The sequence below is a fragment of the Cynocephalus volans genome, chromosome 16, assembly GCF_027409185.1.
Source record: "Cynocephalus volans isolate mCynVol1 chromosome 16, mCynVol1.pri, whole genome shotgun sequence".
Lineage (NCBI taxonomy): Eukaryota > Metazoa > Chordata > Mammalia > Dermoptera > Cynocephalidae > Cynocephalus > Cynocephalus volans.
Window position 1 is genome coordinate 17,738,814 of NC_084475.1, and position 23,031 is coordinate 17,761,844.

At 54.4% G+C, this 23,031-nt stretch overlaps 1 protein-coding gene across 4 annotated transcripts in view; it reads left to right on the forward strand.

Annotated features, from left to right (window-relative positions):
* Positions 1–23,031, forward strand: part of SEPTIN9 (septin 9) — a 148,749-nt gene that overhangs the window by 86,122 nt on the left and 39,596 nt on the right. Inside the window, exon 1 of one of the 4 annotated variants that reach the window (XM_063080270.1) lies at positions 12,879–12,954. The exons of 2 other annotated variants lie outside the window; for them this stretch is intronic. In XM_063080270.1, coding sequence (XP_062936340.1) covers positions 12,948–12,954 — 7 coding nt within the window. In that variant the 5' untranslated portion in view covers positions 12,879–12,947. Of the gene's footprint in view, positions 1–12,878; positions 12,955–22,711; positions 22,794–23,031 lie in introns of those variants that run through there. One more of the 4 variants, XM_063080272.1, reaches the window with a different exon arrangement.

Here is a 23,031-nt window from a genome sequence, read left to right on the forward strand (position 1 = left end):
GACTGGGTGGGCAGGGGTGGGGGGAGAGGAGCTCTCCCTGGACAGCATCCAGGGCCTAGTCATCGCAGGCCCCGCCGAGGCTGCTATTTGGAGCTGGCCCCACCTTCTCATTATGTCAGAGTGTCCTGTTCAGCTCCGGTGTGTGTGATCAGCACCGGCTCCCCAGGCCCAGTTTCTCTTTTTAGTTTGATTCATTTATCGTCATCACTGTTGTCCTAACCCCACAGCTGCCCCGTAACGAGCCTTTCCAGCACACCAGCCACCAAGCTCAGCACTCTCCATACATCTCCTGTAACCCTGACAGCAACCCAGGAGGCACAGAGAGGCTGAGTCACTGGCCCATAGTCACACAGCAGGTGCCGGGCAGTGCCAGGATTCAAGCTGGACCTCTGATTCCAGGGCCTTTGCACATTCTCGGGTAGGAAACTGGCAAGGAGGCATGGATTGAGGACTGGCCCCGCCTTGGACAGAGGTCCGGGAGGGTGGCGTGGTAGGCCCAGCTGACACAGTGACCCTGGTGCAGGTCAAACTGTTGACAAAGTGCCGGCTGTCGAATACGTGCAAGATCTCATTTGGGGACGCAGGATGGCAGGCAAGAGGGTGGCTCCGAGCTCTGTATCCACTGTGCCCACTTGCAAGCCAGGTGACCTTGTGTGCTTTCTGGAACCTATCAGCTTCCTTATTTAGAAGAAGGGGAACAGTCCGTACCCTCCATGATACAGGGGAAGCTGGCCTATGTCATGGGCTCAGCAGGTTTTAGCCATGCAGGCAACCCCTCAGTGACCATATGAAGTAGCCTTCATTGCTGTGTCCTCCTCTTGCAGATGCAGCCCAGAGAGGTTAGGACACTGAGTCCGAGTCACACAGCGAGAGCCCAGGCTGCAGATAGCAATGCTGGAAGGGGGAATACTGGCAGCCTCAGAGCTCAGGTTAGGAGGGCTGTGGGGGTCAGCAGGGGAGGGAGTGCTTCCCAGCTGGGGTTCAGTTGTTCATGAATATTTAATAAGCATCTACTTTGTGCTGGGCACCATGTGGGCTCAAGGAAGATGGAGGGAAGGGGGTTGGAGCCACATTCAAGTTCAAATTCTAATTGGCAGGTTATTGACTACTCTGTATTTATGTCATGGTTTGTACCTTGGGGATAAATTTGGGAATTTAATGGGATATCAACTGTGCTGAGTGGTGGTATCACAGCCATCTCACATCCCTGTGTGCATGGTTACGGTGAGGCTGTTTGCGGCTTGTGTCGCAGTCTATGTCCTCCAGTGTGTGGATGAGCTCCTTGGGGTGTAGAGGAGTGGGCATGTGTGCAGCTCCTGAGGCTGAGGCTGGCCTGTGTTGCGGAAGGCAGGCCGCAGGTAGAGAGGCGTGTTGACCACAACAGTACCGATGCCATCAGCATCCAGGCATCCCTTGGCCGAGTGGTGCGCTGGCTCTCGCAAGACGCACAATGTGGACGTGATTGGACGGACGCCTGGGCCGCAGTCTGCTCTCCGACTGTGTTGGTGGAGGGGCTGGGGCTGATTGTTTCGTGGGAATCAGAGGAGAATCAGAGGATCAGCATTTCAGAGGAGACATCAGAAAAGGCCAAGGGGCCAGCGAGAGGAGAAGGTGGAAGCTGCTTTTCCGTTTTCTGAGCTATGATCACAAGGGGTGGCTTTCCTAGGGGACATGTTTGGGGATGGTCTCCTTCCTGGAGGAGGAAGCGTTTAAGGATGCTGGTGTGGAGCATGGACAGGATGGTAATAACAGGCTGAAGGGTGCTGGCCACGAGGGGTTGGGGAGGGTGGCCGCCGGGGCAGGGTTTGGTTTCGAGTTTGCATCCTAAGCAGCGAGCACAGAAGGGATCTTAGAGACCTTGAGAGTCGAGACTCAGGTTCAGGGAAGGACAGAGTGTGCTCAGAGCCATGCTGTGGGTAGGGCAGACTCGGGACGGACCAGGCTCTGGCATGTATGCTGCACTTGTGCCTTGGGTTGGCTCCCGGAGTGGTTTGCAGTCTTGGTAGTGCCAACTCATGGGTGGACTAAGAACCACTCACCACTTGCCACTGTTGCTTTGCCACGGGGGTTTAGTGCCGTACCCCCTTTCTGCAGAAGCAGAGAGTGAAGCTCAGAAGTCAATGCTAGACTGTCCTCGCATGGTGCAAATGGAAGGTCTGGGACCTGCACCCAGGCTGCTGGCCCAAGGGCCTCATGGGCACACAGCAGCTGCCTCCTGGGTTTGTCCCCCTGGTGCAGGGGGTGAGGCCTGGAACCACGCAGGGCTCGAGGGGGGAGGCTGGACCAGGCAGATGGGCTGATGCTCGAAGGTGGTTCATCAGGTTGAACCCCAGCTTTTGGGGGGTATGGAGGGGCATATATTCTGGAAGAGCCCTTAAACTATGGACATGCCCTGCAGGCCCACTGTAGGTGGTCCCGTGCCAGACTTGAGTGGGGAAGATCACTTGGACGGGATGAAAGCTGTCGCCTTTCTACTTTCTCTCCTTTTTTTCCCCTCTCCTACTGGAGAACTGTGACACTGCCTCCCCCAACACTTTGACAGCCATCAAATCCATTTCCAGCATGTTCTTGAGAACAGGTTTAAGGGTGGACAGAAGCATCTGGCTTCTGTAAGTGTCCCACTTTCTATTCCATGGGATGACAGCAGACTCTGGGGATTGGCCCTGATGGGATTAGTCATGGGGTGCCCTGTGCAGGCAGAGTGTGGGATTAGTCATGGGGTGCCCTGTGCAGGCAGAGTGTGTGCACCCCCAGTCTTCTCATTTCCAGTCCAGGCCGGTGTCCTCATGGCCAGAGGATCACTGCTTCACATTGGGGGTGCTGGCCACCCTCCCCAGCTTGGCCTTGCTGGGTGTCCACCCCATCTTCCTCTCCCAGCTGTGGCTGGTCAGCAGGGGGCAGTGGAGGTCTCAGAAGTCCTTGGGGAGGACTTGGCACAGCAAATATTTTACAAATCTGTCCCTGGAAAGTCTCTCCTCTCACACTGCCAGTGGCTCCCTCCCTGCTGACATTTTTCCTGGGGTTGTCATACTGGGCCGGGGTGGAGGAACCCCACCAGGCTGTGGATAAAGCAGAGCCATGTTGACACAAACCCTGGCTGAACCTGTGTGTGCCCTGCAGCCAGCGGCTTGTGCACTGCAACCAGGAAAGTGACTTCATAGCAGGGCCCTTAAAGCGCCCACCACACACACCTGCTCTTGGCTCCTGGACCCAGCTCTGGAGAAGGAACTGGATGCTGGCCCCTCGGAGGTGCCCCGGGAGACCCCAGCCCAGTGTCAGGCTGCCAGCTCCTTGTAATGTTCTGTCTGCTTGGCCGGGCGATGCCAGTGGGTGGTTGTTAGAACTGATAAGGAGTGTTTGTCTTCCTGATGGAAAAACAACTTTCGTCTTTCGTGATTTTAAAAATTAGTCCTACTCATGACAAAAAAATTTAATTAGAAAAATATAGAGGCTGGCTTGTTAGCTCAGTTGGTTAGAGTGCAGCCTTATAACATCAAGGTCAAGGGATCAGATCCCCATGCCAGCCAGACGCCAAAAAAAAAAAAAGAATGTAGAAAAATATAGAGAAAATGATCAGTCATTGCATCCTACAGAGATAAGCACTGTTAACGTCTCGGTGTTCCTTCCAGTCTTTCTGCTTATGTACTTAATACAAATGATTATTTAAAAAAAAAAAAAAACGAGATCAGACCGTTCTCCCTGCTCATACAGGGGTGCCCACTCGCTTGGGGATTTCCAAACTCTTCCCTCTGCCCGAGTCTTACCTTATAAAAGGTTAGGGCCAAATTGCCGTAGGAGGGTACAGGATGTTAAAAAACCATCTTGGGGCTGGCTGGTTAGCTCAGTTGGTTAGAGCGTGGTGCTGATGACACCAAGGTCCAGGGTTCGATCCTGATTCCTGTAACATCCAGCTGCCAAAAAAAAGCCATCTTGTGGGTGATGGGACTTGGGGACAGGATGGGGAGTTTTCAGCAGAGGGTAGAGCCCCAGCTGGGGGTGGTGGGCAGGATGTGGCCCCTTAAATGCTTCTGTCTTCTTATTTCACAGGGTTGTCCATGAAACAGGGGACCACAGTGCCTGGGCTCCATCCGTGGCCATGACCTTTCCTGGCCATGACCCTTCCTGGCCACATGACCTTGGCCAATATGTTTAACTTATTTTCCCCTCTGTAAAATGGGCTGATAGAAAGGCCCACTCAAGACACCACAGTGAGAGACGAATGCGTTCATATGAGCAGCGTGCTTAGAAGGGGCCCACCTGCTAGCACTCTGTTGTCACCGTCATTGTGGTGGCGGAGGCTACTTTTATCGTGTTTTACCCTCATCCTCTGTCGTCAGGCTCTCATTCATTTGTTCATTCATTTATTCACTTGTTGAGGCCACCTCTGTGCCAGGCCTGGAGCTGAGAAATGGGGATAGAGAGAGGCAGGGACAATGCTGTGCTCCCTGACCCCAGGGTCGGGGGTGACGGGACCACCAGGCTGCCCCACCGAGCAGGAGGGACACGTGGAAGGCCAGCAGTGAAGGGGACAGCTCTCATGCTGTGTGACCTGGGGCAGTCTGCTGAACCCCTCTGTGCCTGGTTTCCTAATCTGTTCAAGGAGGAGGGCGATGAGGACCGGGGGTGCATGTGCGGTGCTGGGAGCTGTGCCCACAGCACGCACTCAGGGTTAGCGTTTGTCGTAGTGTCTCTTCCAAGAACATGCTTGGATCTCAGGACCCTGAGACGGAATGCTTTTTCTGGAAGCCATCAACAGGAGACTGCTGCGGCAGCGGGAACACAGGGTTGCTGACTTGGGAGCCTCGGCTCAGACTACAGTTCCTTTTCCCACGAGGCGGCCGGCCCCCTGCAGTTCCCTCTCCTGGGCGCTTCTGTCCCCCTGGGCTCTGAGAAGGTGGCAGTGTGGGCATGGGGTGGTGTCTGGACGGCCCTTTGCAGGGCTGAGTCTGCAAGTGGGAAGGTCCCCTGCTCTTTGTGGATGGCTTTCCGTGCCTCGCCACCATGGCCTGCGGTGCCCTGGGCTGCTCTAACAGGACGCTTTTGGGCCGAGCCCGTGGTGCACTCGGGAGAGTGCGGCGCTGGGATCGCAGCGACACTCCCGCCGCGGGTTCGGATCCTATATAAGAATGGCCGATGCACTCACTGGCTGAGTGCTGGTCACGAAAAAGACAAAAACAAACAAACAAACAGGACGCTTTTGGCTTCTAGGAGCAAAAAACCCAATTCAAAGTGGCTTAAACTCTAAAGAGAATTTACTGTTGCCCTAAATGGGACACCCTGAGCCCAGGCTGCTCCTGGATGCTAGGGAGGACCCTCTGTCCTGCCATCCTCAGCCTCTGTGTCCCCAGGATCACATGGTGCTGCAGCGTACGCCAACACAGCCACATTCAGAGGAAGGATGGGCTCCCTTCCTGTGAGCCTCTTCCTTGAGCCAGGAAACCTTCCTGAGAAGCACTTCAGGGCCCTCCCTCATGGGTCACCGGGCAGCTTTGCCTCCCAGCCGCTGGCCATGGGCTGAGACCTGGCTTGGTGGCTCCTGCCCCAAAGCACGTGGTGGTCAGGCAGAGCAGAGAGGGGGGTTCACTAGGATAGGTGGGGTTTGACGAGGGGAGCCACCAAGGTGTCTGCTCAGGGAACCCTCCTTCAGGCCCATGTCTGGTTAGGGCCGGGGCTGGCATGTGGCACTCATGTCATTGAGCTGCTCCTGTGCCTGAGGCAGCCAGCCTGGATTGAGCTCCAGCTGTTTTCCACCCAACCCTCGAGTCCTGCTCGGCCTCTCCGGAAACAGCAGCTGCATCCCATGGCACTCTCTGGCCACTTTCTAGAGCTCGGGAGGGGTTGGGCTGGAGCTGGAGTCTAGCCTCTGTGCCGAATCTAGCTGCCCGCTGCAGGCTGTGGGTAATGAGCTGCTGGAATAAATCTGCAGAGGAAGAGTGAGGGGATGGGGCTGCCCCCTGCACCCCGGTCAGACTCTCTGGATGGGAGTGCACCCCTGCCCTTTCCTCCTTGGTCTCCCAGCCCACCCTCCCAGGCCATTTATGTTGCCTGTTTTCCTTTTCTGCCCCCTTCCTCTGGTTCTCGCCGCCCCGTATGGTACTAATTAAGTCCTTCCGCCCCTTGCTGGTAACGGGCAGAGAGGGTAGCTTGCTGTGGGGCCTCGCCTGATCGGGGGGCTTCCCAGCACAGTCTTTTGGCCTTCGAAAACCAGACATTTTGAGTGTGTGTGTGCGTGCGTGTGTGTGTGTGTGTGTGTGTCTGGTTCATTAGAAATTCTAAGCTGCATCTGTTCTCTGTGTGTGTAAGTTTTTCACATTTCCCATTCTTTATCGAAGGGCCCTGGGTTTGGTGTTTGTGGGCTTGCTCTCCGTGGAGCTGTCTCCAGGAGGCATGTGCTTGTAGAGGTAGGGCCCCTCCCCATCAATTGGGGCAGCTCCTGATTGGAAGCTCTTGGGCCTGCTTTCTGCAGAAGGTTCTCTAGAATACCATCATGCAGCCTGGTGACAGCATGGCTCAGGCTGGCTCTAGGATGGCTCCCGCACCCATCAGCTGTGTGGCCTGGGGCATGTTACGTAACCTCCCTGGCCCTCATTTCACCCTGTCCATATCACAGAGTGTCCAGGAACATCACAGCAGTTGGTAGAGTGGCTGCCCACCATCCATAGGACGGTTTGCTGATGCCGGTGTAAGATCTCTGTTGCTTTACACATTTTGCAAATCTTTCCTTGGTCTGTTGAACCTAGCACGTGAACCCGTTGGCTCTGAATTTACAGCCTGTTTTTCTTACCAGTTGGCCGAGCGGTGTGATGGGTGGAGGTGGGCAGGGCCCCACTGGCCTCCAGGGGACCATCCATGGGCTGCAGACAGCTCTGCAGTTCCGGGGTACCCTGACAGCACCTGTAACATGACCCCCTCATTCTAACAAACCTCAAATCCAAGGCATTCTTTGCAGCCCCATCCTGGACTTGAGGATTGGTATTTGCTCTTGCACATGAAGCAAAGACTTACTTGGAGGAGGGAGTGAAAAGTGTGCGTTCGATGAAAACAAAGAGAGATGGTTCAACCTTCTTGCATCTGGACCACAGGTGCCAGACTTGGGATCTCTGACCCTAGTCAGGAGGGTGGTCGGTCACTTTAACTAGGACTAGACTCCAGCTGTGGCCACCATCATTGGAGGTAAGAGAGGAAAAGAGGGCTGTGGAGGAAGCAGGGATGCTCACCCTTCATCTGCGAAGGCATCAGGCTGTCAGGGCCAGAGGGGGACCCTGGTGACCGTGACAGTGGTGGTGATGCCCAATGAAGGTAACTAGGGCTTCTTTACTTGGAGTAAGTATCTCATTTAATCCTCCCAACAACCCTGTGAGGTTGATTCTGTTATTCCCATTTCACAGATGAGGAACCCAAGGCACGGAGAGGTTAAGTAACCTGCCCAAGGCCACACAGCTGGTGGGTAAGGCAGGGGGAGGGTTTGAATTCAGGAAGCTTGGCTCCAGAGCCCCCATTCCTAACCATGGCCAGCCCTCTGATTCAGCTCCCTTGTGTTACAGTGGAGAACCTGAGGCCCAGAGAGGTGCAGTGACTTGGCCAGGGTCACACAGTGGGTTAGTGGTTGAGCTTGCTATAGGTTGAATGTTTTCCTAAAATTCATGTATTGGAAACTTGATCCCTATTGTAACAGTGTTGAAAGGGTGGGACATTTGATTATGGTATTTAAAAGTTGGGGCCTTTAAGAGGTAAATGGATTAATCCATTCATGGGGTAATAGGTTAATGGTTTAATGGGTTATCATGGTTGTGGACTGGTGGCTTTATAAGGAGGGCAAGTGAGCATGTTAATGCCCTCTTGCCATTCTCACCATGTGATACCCTTGTCACCATGGGACCCTGTAGAGAGTTCTCACCTAGAACAAGGCCCTCACCAGATGTGCCCCCGGGACTGGGGGGACTTCCCAGCCTTCGAATAACTTTGAAGAGATAAATTTCATTTCTTTGTAAATTACCCCGTTTCAGGTATTCTGTTACAAGCGACACATATAAACTGGAGTATGTTTCCCAGGCCCTGGTTCCATGTGGTAGCTCCGTGTCCTCCTCTCCTGTCCTCTCAGACTGCAGAGCCCATGCTCAGGTGGAGAGAGAATTAGAGCCACTGTGGTGGCCATAGCTCTCAGTGCCACCAGCTCTGCGCCTGATGGGAAGCAGAATGGCATCCTTGGGTGGGGCTGGAGGTGCTGGTTGGTGGCCGCTCATCAGTGCAGCCCAATCTCACACACGTCATTCCAGCAAGATGTTAACACAACATGCGGAGCTGTGACACCCTTTGGCATGACGATAGGTATTCTTGGTAACTGGAGTTGGTGTAGTTTTATGGGTGCCTTTGCTCTGGTCTTTCACTTCTGCCCTGGTCTCGCAGCCGTCTGTGGGAGGTCACTGTGTTGTCTTTATCGTGTGTGTGTTGGGCATGTTCAGATGAGTAGCACAAGCTTGCCAGTGCCACTGTGGGGATCTGAACATGTTCACTTCAGAGCACTGCCTCTGTGCGATTGGTACGCACGGACCTCTTGGGGGTGTCCCTTTTGTCCACCTGCAAAATGCTTACACCGTTTGCTGCATGCGGGGCTAGAACTTGCAAGTGTTGCTGCAGGGCCCAGAGAGAGGCAAGCATACGTTCTTTTGCTCTCTAGACCGGTGCGCATGTTTATGTGTGAGTGCTCTGCCGGCCACGCTAGGTTGCTCATCTTGGTTGGGCTGGAGTTCAGCTTGGCTGGATCCCTTTCCCACCCTGCAGGCCTGGATGGGGGGAATGAGGCAGCCTGCAGGAAGCTGATGCATGAAAGAGTTAATGTGTGGCCCTCTCTCCAGCTTTCCCAGGGAAAGGGCAGGAACAGAGAGGCCTTATCTTCAGAGGAAGGGGTGGGTGGGGGATGCAGAGAGCTCTTTTGCACAGGCACCTCCTCGGAGCCACCCTGCATATTTCATTCCAAGACTTCTGCAGGCCAGCTGTTCAGAGCAAATTCAGAAGGTGGAGGGAGGGTTTCCAATAAGCAGAAGGGATGGAATGAATGTGGGATTCATTACTGGGATTTGGCAAAGCAAAGAGCTCACTTTCTCCCCTGAGATGGGCTGGGGGCGGGGTCCTCCCGGAGTCATTGGAGGCCCTGGGCTGCAGCCAGCCCGTGGGGGTGTCAGGCAGGAGCCCTTCCCATCCCCCCACAGTTTGAGCGCCTGGGGGGCCCTGCTTCCCTTTGCCTGCGGCTTGCCCTTCCCCCCCAGAACCTCAGGCTGGAATCACGTGCTGGCTTCCTCCCGCCCCTGCTGGCGGGAATGGCCTGGCTTCTTGTGTCCCCTGCCACCTACGGTCTCCTGTTTTGCTGCACTGGGGCGGAGGTGGGCAAACGCCGCTTCCCGGCAGCCAGCTCCAGTCTTAGGAGTGACTGGAAGCCCCATGAGGGCTCCTGCACGGCGAGCTGACCCTCTGTGCTTGGCGGAGAATACCAGGGAGAAGGCCAGGGTGCCACTGTTTGGGGCACAGTGTCAGGAACTTCCCCCAGTGTTTCTTAGGCAGGAGGGTGTGAGTGGGTTCTGCAAGGTTTGCTTGGGGCTGACGAGGGAGGGGTGCAGGAGGCAGTATGCCCTGGACAAGTCACAGGCTCACGTGGATCATGCAGATCACCTGGCTCCACTCCCTCAATTTACAGAGGAGGAAACCAGATGCCCAGAGAGGCAAAGTGACCTCCCCAAGGCCACACAGCCAACCAGGCCCGTGGCCCAGACCTCCTGCCCCCGGGGCAGCCTCTCACCCTGGACACCTCGTGGGGAGCTGCTGTGGCTCAGGGCACCTCGGCCTCTCCCAGGCTGTGGCTGCCCAACACCAGCAGGGCCAGACTGATGGAAACAAGGACGCCTGGTGCAGAGTGCTTGAAAAGCAAGAAGTCCAAGAGAGAAGTGAGGCCTCTGTGGTTTGGCCCGAGTCCAGGACTAGTGGCCTGGTTCCCAGGGACAGAGTAATGACCCCCTCTTCCTCATGCCTCCCCCCACCCCCCGGCCCCTGGGACCTCCCTGTGGAGAAGCCAGAATGGCCAGGGCTCACTGATAGAAAATTCATCTTGCTGGACAGGTAGGGGTGCCTTGATGTACCTGACTGTCTCTCTTGGAGGAAGGGGGGCTCTCTGTACTCTTGGAGGTCGCTTGGTGAGGTGGGATGACCTCCTGCCTGTCAGCGCCAGATGAGGGATTGTTGACCTCTCTGGCCTCCTGATGGTTCTGGTGAGGAGACCACATAGTGGAGAGGGAGGCCAGGCTGGGGGAGCCTAAGAGAACCCCAATAGTGCCTGGGAGAACCATGTGTCAGGAACCAAGAATGGAGTCTGGGAAGGACTTTTTGCTGCGCTCCCACCCCAACCCCTTTCACGTACATCGTCTTGCAGTCCTATTCCCTGTAGGAAAGTCAGGCTTCTCCAGAAGCTTCTCCTGGGCCCTGTCCTGAGTCAGAGGGGATGCTGGGAGCTCCTGGTTTGCACTGGCGACCTCAGCTGATTGTCGGCATCTGGCCCTGTCCTGCACTGTACGTGCACTGAAAGGGGCATCCTCATGGCCTCTCCTGTGGACATGCACAGGGGCAGGTGTGAGTGGGTTCACGACACACCTGCTTACAGCATCGTGTTGGGGGTATGACTCTTGGAGGGGCCAGGGCTTGAGTGGCTCTGGAAAGTGTCCTACAGGCAGTGCTCCTGGCCTTGGAACCAAAGGAAACGGAGGGTTTTGAGAGGCTGTCGGGACGAGGTCAGTTCTTCTAAGATTTGGCGATGCAGGAGCAGTGATTATGGAGCCCTTTGCATGTGGGACTCTGCTCCAGGTGGCCTGTAAGCACCTCAGCCGCTCCACATGGCAGCGGCAAGGACCACTCCCTGCACACCCGCCCGCCCCCCTGGCCCCCTGCCCAATTTTATGGAGAATGGAGTCCTTCAGCTCCTGAGTGGGTGGTCTCCTGGGCCTGTGATCTCCACCGAGGACCTGGGGATGGCAGAATAATGACTCCTGGGGATGTCCACGTCCTAATCCCCAGAACCTGGGACTATGTTAGGTTACATGGCAGAGGGGTATTGAGGTGGGAGATGGAACTAAGGTTGCTAATCAGTTGGTCTTCAAATAGGGAGATTACCCTGGATAATCCAAACTGGGGCCCAGTGTCATCACAAGGGTTTTTAAAAGTGGAAGAGATTGTGTCTGAGCAATGTAGCGTGGGAAAGACCTTAAAGAAGGGGGGCGGAGCCAGGATCCAAGAAATGTGGGCGGGTGGAAAAGGCAAGAAAACAGATTCTCCCCTGGAGCCTCCAGAAGGAGCACAGCCCTGCCAGCACCTTGATTTTAGCCCAGTGGGACTGTGTTGGACTTCTGGCCTCCAGAACTGTAAGATGACAAATTTGAGGTAAGTCACTATGTGCGTGGTCATTTGCTATGGCAGCAACAGGAAGCTCGTACAGTTGGGAAGATGTGACCCTACCCTGGAAGGTTTAGGAGGAATTAATTCCCTTGAGTGTCTCAAGCCCTGGAAAGTTCTGAGCTCCCGTAGGCTCTTCCAGCTCTGCAGTCTATAAGAAGGCTCCCCCTAGGCTGGGTAGGAAAGAAACCAGTAGCAAAACCCTTGCCCCTGTTCTTGTACAAGCAAAGGTGAGGATGTGGGCCTGTGCACATGCTTCCTTTTTGCGTTTTTTGTTTTTCAGACTCAGAATTCTGCAGCTGAAAGAGACTAGGGTTTGTCTGCTTGATTTGCAAGTGAGAAACTTAGGTCCAGGGGAGTTAAGTGACCAGCCCAGGGCCATGCAGGGAGTTCAGGCCAGACTTCCCAGCTCCTCCTGCAAGGTGCTGTCCTCCCTGTCAGTGGAGGAGGCTTTTCCTGGGATCTGGAAAAATAGCCCACGGTGGCACCTTATGTATGACACTTTATGACTTTCCCTGTCTCCAGCCTCATGGCTTGCCCCCTGCCTTTCACACCCTCCTCTCAGACTTCCTGAACCGCCTCCCCAAGGCTTGCCTCTGGGCCTTCGCCTCTGCAGGACCCGCTGCCTAGGACACCTGCTCCCCGCAGAAGTTGGGCCTCCGTGGGCTGTTCTCAGGTGCTGCAGGTCCTTATATACGTGTGTGTGTGTGTGTATATATATATATGTATGTATATATCTAGCTGTGCTTCAGCCAACTGAGCTAACAAGCCACCCCTGTGGCCGTATTTTAAATCTTGTGTCTCCTCCCTGACACTAAGACCGAGCAGGCAGGTCCTATGTGCATGAGGCTCCCCGGCCCATACCTGTCACTGCACCTGCACTCAGGAGACCCTCAGTCCATTGGCTTTGAGCAGAGGAAGGCAGGAATGAATGAATGAACAGATAATGGTTGAAATCATCCAGTTCCCGTTTCTAACTTGCATATTGTGTATTTGTGGCATTTTACATTTTTAATGTATTTTTAAAAGAGAACGTGCCCAGATGATCTTCCAGATGCACCATGAGGGTGTTAAAGCCGAGATACATGAGACTCGTCGTCAGCGAGCAGTTTCTGCTTATCCATTTTCCACTTCCGACTCCGAGGCCGCAGCCCAGGCGGACAGCTGCTCCTGCCCCCGCTGTTTCCTGCCCACACTCACGCTGTGGATCATGTGCTTGGGTGCCTGGCGCAGGGCCGGTGGGCACGGATGCCATCTCTTTTCCTTTCCACTCTCCACGATATCCCTTGCCCCGTTTTGCAGATGAGAAAACTGCCCCTCAAAGGTTAAGAAATTTGTCCAGAGCCACTCCCCTCATCAGTGGGGAGTCAGATTTGAACTCATCCTTCTGACCTCCAGGCTGCCAAGCCTGTTGCCCGATGAGATGGAAAGCTGGATGGTGGAGCCCGCCAGCCCTTGGGTGGCTCGTGATCGGGATCAGCAGCCCTTGGACAGGGAGGGCCGGGTACAGAGGGATGCCAGGTTTGTGGAGTGAATCGGGAGGGGAAGGTGGGTTCGTGTCCCATCTCCAAATAAACAGCCAGAAGTGATGTTTCAGCTGCCTCCCATCCTCCAGTTTCCTGTGCCCCTGGTTCTGTGGGGAGAGAAAGGAGAAGGGGAGAGAGCTGGGCTGGGCTGGTTTGGGCCCGATTCAAACAAGCGTCTTAGTTTGCTATGGGTGAGGGTTTTATTTGCCCCTGGGTCTTTGCTAAAGGGACGAAGGATTTCAGACACCTCCTGGGCTACCAAGAGCAGGTCCAGGGCTGCCAAAAGTCTCATATCAGCCGGAGCAGCCCCCAAATCCCATTAGACCCCAGGCCTGAGACCTAGGCCTCTACCCCAGAGGAAAAAACAAGGCTTCCTGTGGCTAGGGGATTTTCTGCTAGGTCATGAAAACAGGCCTGGCGCCCCTGGTTGCTCCCCCTTGCTTAGATGGAAGCTTCATGTGGTTTTCAAAGTGCTTTTATGTTTTTAACTCATAAGATCCCGAAACCGCATAAGGAAGGGCAGGAAGTTTGAACAACCACCTCTTGAGCAGCCAGATAGCCAGGTGGTTTCATTTCCCTCGATTTACAGGTGGGTAAACTGAGGCTCAGGGTGGTTATGACATTTCTCCCAGGTCACCCAGCCAGTTAGCCACAGAAGAGCTCACTGACTTTTTTTTTTTTAACCCAATGCAGTTAAAGATTTCTCTTTCAGTTTTTATTTTTTTTATTTTTATTTTATTTTTTTTTAAAAGATGACCGGTAAGGGGACCTTAACCCTTGACTTGGTGTTGTGAGCACCACGCTCAGCCAGTGAGCGAACCGGCCATCTGTATATGGGATCCGAACCCGGGGCCTTGGTGTTCTCAGTACCACACTCTCCCAAGTGAGCCACGGGCCGGCCTGTCTCTTTCAGTTTTTAAAAATATGCATCATCTCAGATAGTGAGCACCTGGGTGCCTCTGTCTGGCCTGAGAAGTAACTGTCAGCTGGTGTCATCCCTCCACCCACCAGGCTTGGCCACATCCGGATTCATGCTGATCATTTCCATGTATACCTTGAAACCTCTGCTACATAGCTGTGTTTCTCTCTGTAATATATAGTGTTGTTTTGCATGTTATAAAATTATACAACTAGTATCATGTCACATATGAACATCCTTTTGCAGTTTACGTTTGACATCTGTGAGCGTGAGATTCATCTGCGCTGGTACCCGTAGTTCTGGTCTGTTTGTTTTCACTGCTGTACGGTATTGGTTAGATATACCATAGCTTTCTAGTTTCCCCTTGATGGACATTTGGGTTGTCTTCAGTTCTGTGCCTTTATAAGCCATGTTGCAATGACCGCTCTTGTGTCCTTTGGTAATTGAGGGATTTGGATTTTAAAATATTATTCCAAGATCTGTGGCTGCCCCAGGTAAGCCCTCCTACCTGTGGGGCTGGCACTCTCCACCTTGCCCCCAGCTAATTTGTGTCCAGAGAGGCTGGGTTTATTTGACATCAGGCCCAGGGCAGGAGCAGAGAGATGTGATGGGCCTGTAAGTCTAAACCAGTGTTTCCCAAACTGTGTTCTCTATGGGACCATTAATAGTCATTCTACGGGCAAAAGGATTCCACAGACAATCATTTTTGGGAAACAATTAAAGATCATTTAAGGACCGGCCTAAGGCTCACTTGGGAGAGTGTGGTGCTGACAACACCAAGTCAAGGGAATAGATCCCCTTACCAGTCATCTTTAAGAAAAAAAAAGATCATGTAAGAGCTTAGTTTTTTGTTTTTCGGTTTTTTAAAACTCATATTGCAGAATTTAATGCATTTAGAATACTGATATATATTCGTAACTATCCAAAAGGGCGATGTAGAGGATAGCATTTGCCAAATTTATTTGACTGCGGAAACCTTTTGGGGTGGGAGCATCCTGCAGGGTGGGTTGTCTTGCTTGAATAGACTTTAAGAAACAGGGTTCTGTATTGCCAGCAGTGATGTGGGGAAGGTTTGTAGGTGTTGGGAAGAAAAACTTTTTCCTCTACCCTCTTAGGTTCTGTTTTTGGGGGCTTGCAACTTAAACTGACAAAAGATAGATTAGCAAGAGAAATGACATTTAATCACATACATATGGGAGTTCACAGAAAAATGTGATGCAAAGAAGCAGTTAGAATTTGTATACCATCGAAATAGGTGGGGAGGGAGAACAGCACTTACAGGGAAACAGACAACATTTTGGAAAGATAAATGGGCCCTTAGCAGAAGAGATGGGAGATAGGGTAGCTTTGTGCCACTGTTTGTTTAGGTGCTAGGTGTGGCAACTGTGATGAGAGTCAGTCCTCCTTGGCCCCACCCAGAGAGGGGATTTATGACAACTGAGGTCTTCCTAGTGCAGTAGGGTAAACAGGCTCTGCTTTTCAGAGAAGAGATTTCAGCAATGAGTGCCTTCTGCTCAAAAATAATTTTTATGCTATAGTGGCATATTCTGGACCCCTTCATAGGTGTCCGCCTTGTTCCTTTCCAGGGCAGGTGGAGGTGAAAAGTCCCAGCCAGGCAGTAGGCAGTGTGGAGACCCTTAATAAAAATCCCAAATATTGCCCAATGAATTGGCCAGAGCCCCTCGCTGCAGTTCAAGCAGGAACTCTGTGGATCTCCTGGACATAAACTCCTTTCTCGGTTTGAGCTAAGGATTTTGTGCTGTGCTGGTTCATTTTGGTCCTAGGCAGGAGGATGAAGGAATTCTCAGAGGGACAGAAGCTTCTTTGGACAGTGAGAGAACGCCCACCTACCCTCACTCACCTCCGTGTGTATCTCCAGGGCACGCTCAGCTCTAAAATTTTATCAGGATCGTTTGGGACTCTGACATCTGTTTTTTGGATGCTCCTCTTAGGATGGTTACGTGCAGCCAAGATTGAGAACTGTCCTCTTCACCAAACCTGCATCCAGAAGCCAAACAAAATCCTGTTCTTTCTGCCTACCCACTCCTCACCCCACACTGGGTCTCAGAGCCACAGTCCCTTCTAAATTCCAAACCAAGTTTATTGTGTGACTTAAAATCCTACTATCCTAGCTGCCCAGCGTTTGTTTGTGTCCTTGCTTCAGTGGTGGGAAGGGTCCAGGAGGTGAGTGTTACAGTGAATAGGCAGCCTGGAGCGCCCCCACCTGGCGCTCACAGGGCTGGATCTCCCAATAGGAAGACATGGTCTTTATTTGTCGAAATCAAGGCAGGGCCTGTTGCTGGATGTTTATGATCCTGGTTTTGTGTCAGCCAAGAGTTTGCAGCCCTGGGGCACACTAGTTGCTGATGGAGGTGATATTGGCTGGGGGGTTTGGGGAGGGGCAGGGCGGGGTTGGGTTGGAAGTGTGCCTGGGGCTACTGCTTATCTGCAGTTGCTGATATGCCTGGCTGTCAACACGTACAGAATGAAGTTGGCTGCAGAGGAGTAAGGTCTCACTTTCAGTTGAGATATCATCCCATAATTTATAAGACATTGTTGATATAATAATAGCTTTTCAAGAGAGGGAAAAAAGGCATCTTGAAGGTGTCCATGAGCTAAGATGCAACCTGCCAGGGGGTGGGGCGAGCACTTCTGAGCACTTCTTAGAAAGGAGGAAATGGTCCTGTTTCACCTCTGAGGTCTGCAAACAGGTGTTGAGGCAGTTGCCTAGGAGGAGGCCAAGCAAGTTCTTCAGGTCAGGGTACATCTGGAGGGCAGGGCAGGGGGGGGTCACACATGACAGAGGGCTTCCTGGAAGTGGTGACATATACCAGAGCAGATTTTAGGTGGGGTTTGGGAGACTATGGGGCCTGACTGAGGAGTGTAGAATCCTTAGAAAAGAGTTCCAGCTTGACCACGGGCTGGCCAGACTGCTGTGCTCCCTCAGTGTAAGGGGGAGCTCAGGCTCCAGCAGGAGCCCCTGGAGCTGTTTGGAAAAGGAGTGGCAAACTGGGAAGGGTCAGCAGGCAGCCTGGGTGGGGACAGCAGGATGGGAAGTGACCTTTGGTGAGGAGCGACCATGGGGCTTGTGGGGCTGGGCAGGAAGGGACCCACTGGAGACATTCTGTGAAGAGGCAACAAGGAGGACTTGGGGTGAGGCGGGAGCAGGGGTGGCAGTGGGGGCCTGAATTTCAGAAAAATGGGTGCTTAAGGGGAGGGAGAGCTGTAGCTGCAGAGGAGGGGACAGTGGCCAGTGGGCTGTGGAGGGCTGGGTGGCTGAGCCCCAGGAGACATGTCAGGGTGAGGAGCCCCCTGGGAGCTGTCTACACCCCTGCATGAGGGGGTGGAGCCAGAAGGAGGGGTGGCTTGGGCATGTCAAGTGCTGCTCTCAGGGTCAGGTGGACCGGGGTATTGGCCTTGAGGATTTTTTCAAGAGCTCAGCTTTGATAGTGAGATGGGCAGAAGCCAGAGGGACGGAGTTAAGGAGTGAGTGGGTGGTGGGAAGATGGAAGCCACAGTGTAGACCCACTTTTAAGAGGTTGGGTTGTTTAGAGGGGGAGAAAATGCACAGTTGGAGGAAGGAGCTAGTCAAAGGAAGGGGGTTTACTTGTTTTTGAGATTGGGGCACCTGCACGTTCTCCTGGGCCAAGTGAGAAGGAACCAGAAGAGAGATGTCAACCGGATGTGACAAACAGCCAGCCCCCTGCAAGCAGCTGCTCTGCACGAAGAGACCCCCCCCCCCCCGCCAGCCTGCTCACCCCAGGGACCCAGGGGCTTGTGGGTGCTCCCAGCACCTTTTCGAGGTCGGCCCACAGGTAGACAGCCAGGCTGACCCCTGGGCATGCGAGCGGCAAATGCTTATCTGCCATCAGATCCAAGCTCTGACTGCCCCACCCTTGCCCTGTCCCCAGTGCAGGAGGCCAGCCACCGGCCCACAGCCGGCCGAGAGGGAGGGATGTTTTTCTTGGTATTTGATGGGAAGCATCTGCTGCATCCCACGAGGGTGTTGCCCAGGGTGGGCTGGAAAAGAGTTGGCAGGAAGGTTGAGCTTTGCGCTCGCAACCTGGCTCCGTGGTGGCCAAGGAGCTTGGCAGGAGGAAAGTGCAGGACCTGGAAGCTGGGGCTGTAGGCGTGAGAGACAGAGAGAGAGAGGGAGGGAGAGAGAGAGGAAGGGTGCTGTGAAACCACATCCCTTCTCCCTGCTGGTGCTGCCTGTGGCTGCCTGCTGCAGCAGCTCGTGGGTGTCCCTGTACTTCCTGGCAGGTGTCCGCCTCCAAGATGGGCTGTGCTCCTCTCCCAGTTGGCTCAATTGGGGGTGGGAGCCCTGACTGTCCCCCTGTGGCTTCCAGAGTAGGACCTTGCTGCAGGACAGGCTGACACTGCTCCTGCCCACTTGTGACCCTTCTGTTGGGAGGGTCACAAGGAGGGATGGTGGGCACTGCTCACGGCAGCTGGACAAGTGGCAAGGACACCACGGGGCCCTCTTTCAACTGCTGCACGTCGGCCTGGTGCCCAGTGGGCTGTGGGGAGGGAGGCTTCCTCAGCTTTGGGATGAGTCTTTGTGGATGTGGGACAAGCTCAGAGTATCCCAAGAGCAACAGCCTCAGGAAACCTGACTTAGACTCCGTTGGAGGCTGGGCAGGATCATGTCCAGCTCACTGGCTGCACAGCCTTGAGCGAGTTCACCTCCCAGCTCTGAGTGTTTCTTTATCAGTACAGCGAGACTCCCAAGGTACTGTGGGTTGGGTGGGGACCGAGGGGCTGTATTAGCTTCTCGTTGGCTGTGTAACAAAATACCACATACTCAGAAATATATTCTCCTACAGTTCTGGAGGTTGTAAGTCTGAAGTCCATCTCACTGGACTAAAATCAAGGTGCTAGCGGGGCTGACAAGTCTGGAGACTCCAGGGGAAGACCCTTCTTGCCTCTTCCAGCTTCTGGGAGCCCCAGGCTTTCCTTGGATTGTGGCTGCATCTCTCAGTCTCTGCCTCCCCAGTTGCAGGGCTGCCTTCTCTGTAGTCAAATCTCCCTCTGTCTCTCTCCTATAAGGACACTTGTGTATGCATTTAGGGCCCACCTGGATAATCTCTCCATCCCATGATCCTTAATCACATCTGCGAAGTCCCTCTTTTCATATCAGGTGACACAGGTTGGGGAGGGGGCATTATTCAGCCTGTCACAGGGGTTCATCAGTTGGTTTAGGGCCCGTTTGGTTTTAAGGGATACAATAAAACGAACAGGCTCAAGGGAAAAAAGGTACGCATTAAATTCTTTTTTCTTTTATATTTTTTTATTAAGGTAAAATACACAGAACATGAAATGTACTGTTAGTAACATTTGGTACATTGACAGCGTTGTGCAACCATCATCACTCTCTGGAGCCAGAACTTTTTCATCACCCCAAAAGGAAACCTCACATCCATTTAAGGAGTCACTGCCCATTCCCCCTCCCCTAGCCCTTGGCAGCCACCAGTCTTTCTGTCTCTATAAATTCTTTTTTAGTAAGTGCAATTCTATGTGACTTTAGAATAAATAAACACAAGCACGATGAGTTAGTTATTGGAAGGATACGCAGGCAGGGGAGCTAGCGTGTGGGGTACCTAGGCCTCCGAAAGGGCAGGAGTTGAAGTCACTTGGGTATCTGTCACCCTCCCCTCTCCTTCCTGCTTTCTTGGGGTCTCCTCCACCTGAGTATCCCGCTGTTCTCTCCTCCCTTTGCAAATGGCCCAAAAAGCTTACCAGCCCCTAAGTCTGCATGACCTCCAAGCTTCAGGGCCCCGCACCAAAAAGTTCCGAAGTCTACATTCTTGGGGAAAATTCCAGCAGCCCAGCTCATCCTTTTGAGCAGACCCACAGGCCAGTGGCTGGCTACCTTTGAGTCAGGGGTTCATCCCTGCCTTGAGTACCTGTGATCCAGGTGAGTAAGACAGGGACACCCTGGGAGAGGGATGGGTTGGTGGTCACAAGTAGTTAGTACTTTTGGAATAGTCTGAATGATGTGTGTGTCTAGCATATTCATTTCTTAGGAGAAGCTCTGCTCTTTCTGATGGTGAAATCTGAGAGAAATGTTCCCAGGAAGTCCCCAGAAAGGGGACACATATGTAGGGATCAGTGGCCTCAACAGTGCCTTACAGTGGATGCCCCCGTCTCATCGAGCCATGTCCTATCCACCCCTAAATGTGGCTTGTAGACATGGTGCTGAAAATGATCTGGAGTCTTAAGTAATATGGTCCAAATCAGCGGCTCTCCAAGGGTCCGTCATAACCCCCAGGTAAAACCGAGGATCTAGAGCTGCACTGTCCAGCACAGGAGCCACTGGCCACCTGTGGCTGTCGAGCACCTGCAGCGGGCAGAGCTAACCCAAACCGAGAGGTGCTGTGAGTGTGAACTGCACGGTGGGTTGTGGAGTCTTAGTACAGAAAGGAAAATAGTGTAAGAGACCTGCCATTTTTACATTGATTATGGGTTGAATTGATAATCTGTTGGCTGTATTAGGTTAAGTGAAATATATTAAAATTAATGCCACCTGTTCCTGCGGTTTTTAACGTGGTTGCCAGAACACTGAAGATCGTGTGTGTGGCTGGCATCCGTGGCTTGAATTCTGTTTCTCCTGGAGATTTGGATGGGCGGCCACATGGGCTTCATATACTCTTCCTGAACGCTGAGTGTCTCATGGCAGAGAACTGGACACATCACAGGCCAGGGGTCCCTCCCCTGTGCTCTGGAGACCCTCATCTGGTGACAAGTAAGGGAACGCTGCCTGCTGCCCAGGCCAGGAATCCCGAGGAGGCGGATGGCCGAAGGGTGGACTTGGGGAGCAGGCAGTTTCCCTGAGTGCATGCCCAGGAAGAGGGTGGGCCCTGGGAGTGGCCTGTGGGGCCAGAAAGCTAGGGGACAAAGCAAGGAGGTTCAGAAAGGAGTGCTGGGGAAGGAAGACCTGCCATGGGGAGGGAGGACGCTGTGTCTCCCGGGCTCCATGTTAACCCTGACTCCTAGGGAGACAGGGGTCCCTCCTGGCATCCCTGTCGCTAGTTCCTGGAGCTGCCCTTCATGGCCCAGTGACCAGGCCCTGCAGGGTGGGCAGCAGGTGGTAGAGAGGGCAGACTCTCTGCACTTCCTGTCTCCGGGAAATGAGCTTGGAGGAAAGGGAAGCAGTAATTTCCGAGCGGCTGCCCTTCCTGGTTGGATGCGAGTGTCTTGCTTTTGTTCTTTCGACTGGAGTTGGCAGTGCCCATTTTACAGATGGGAAGATCAAATATTGAATGATTCTCGTGTTTGACTTGGCTGCCACATCTCTGGTCTGCCACCCGCCTCCCACCCATTACGATGGGAACCGGTGCTTGGGATGTGCAGTCCTTCCCCCACCAAAGCAGCAGCCTCTCCCACGTGTGGGTGGGGAGGGTGTAGACGGCAGCTGCCTAAAGCTCTTCATGGCAAACCTGTAGACCTGAGGGCTGCAGGGGGAAAGTTGGAGCAGCTGGGGTTAGAGTAGCCAGTGGCCACTGCTGGGAGGAGGTTGGCTTCTGAGAAACCTGGAGGGTGGACCAGCTGGACAGGCCAGCCTGCCTGCTTGACCAGGGGGGTGGGTGCCCCGGGGCCTCCACCACCAGCCACATGGGGGGATCTGGAATGGGAAAGGTGAGAGTGCATGGAGCCTACTGAATACCTTGGGGCTGTGCAGCTGGAGACTGTGGGGCTGTGTGGGAGTTATCCCTCCAGGGGCAGGAAGATGGTGCTGACACCACTGGCCCTAAGGAGTCCCTTCCCAGGTGTCACCAAAGGCTCCTTTATACTTGAACTAATTGCTGCCTGCACCGAGCAAGTCCCCAGGAGCCCTCCCCTCACTCTCACCCCCAGGAACTCTCTTCTAGTGTGGGAGTTGGCCGTGCCTGGGAATGACTCACTCAGGGTCAGAGGTCATGGCACCAGGATGGGTCTGGCAGATCCCAGCATCCAGGCCCAGCCCCCACAGGGTCAGCTTCCTCCTCTGCGGACCCCCTCGCCCATCCCCTGCAGGGAGTGGGGAGAGGAACAGATTCTGTGACTCACTCCCAGGGCCCCACCCCAGGGACTGGAGAAGCAGGAGCTGGAGCAAAGTCTGATCCTGAGGCTCCAAGGAGAAGAGCACAGGGTGAGCTGGCCCCCTCCCCCAGCCTCGCTTCCTCTCCTGCTCCTTCTCCCTTCCCTGGGCACATGCTGTGACCCCGGCTGCCCAGAGCCTGGAACAGTGGCTCTGTCTCTGGACGGCATTCGGCATTCGGGGGCGCTAGCTCTCCTGGTACTCAGCCCGCCTGCCCGAGAGCCTAGGTGTGGAGATTCATGGCCCCCTCATCTGAGCAGCTGAGGGTTGCCTGGGAAATGGGGAAGGCGGGGTGGGGCACTGGCAGAGAGGGCACCCGGGGTGGTGTCAGGTTCCTGGCTGGGAGGAGGGGACGGTGGCTCTGGGTAGCCACAGACTTTGGCAAGTGCAGGGGCAGGGCAAGGACAGCGTGGCCAGAGGTTGGTCTGGGGGGGGCTCTTCTCCTCTCCTTCCCATGGCTCCCCGTAGCTCTTCCTCACTTTCCTTTTGGGGGTGAATCACCCAGAGGGGTGACTGTGAGGCCAGCTCCCTGGTGTCCCTTATGAGCAGAGAAGGTACCCACGCACACCAGGGTATTGCCACGCGCCTGCAGCCAGCGTCCCTCTCCCCGCCGCCCCCTCCTCCCGCTCCCCTCGCCCTGCCCCCTCGGAGCAGTTCCCCACCGAGCCTCCCTTCGCAGGCAGTCGCAGTCCCTCCCTACCTCTGCCCCGCGCTCTGGGAGGCTCCTTGTTCCGCGACCACAAAGCCCCTTTGATCCTCTCTCGGCTCCGAGCCATGTGACCCGGTGGGCGGGCCGCGGCTCTGGCGTCCAGCGCAGCCGACGCTCAGCTGCTGGGTGAGTCCTGGCTCCTTTGTTCTTTCCAGCCTCGCACCGCTTGCTCGGGGGATCGTCAGGTGTGCTGCCACTAGGCAGGCCCCCGAGGACCTTGGCGGTGGGGTCTGGAGCCACGCTGCCCCCCCAGGGCCTGGTCCTCGGGCCGGCAGGACAGCTCTGGGTCCCTGGGAGAGGGGCGGCAGGGAGGTTGGTCTCCACTCGGGGACCAGCTTTTCGGCCGCGGAATAGAAGAAAAGGG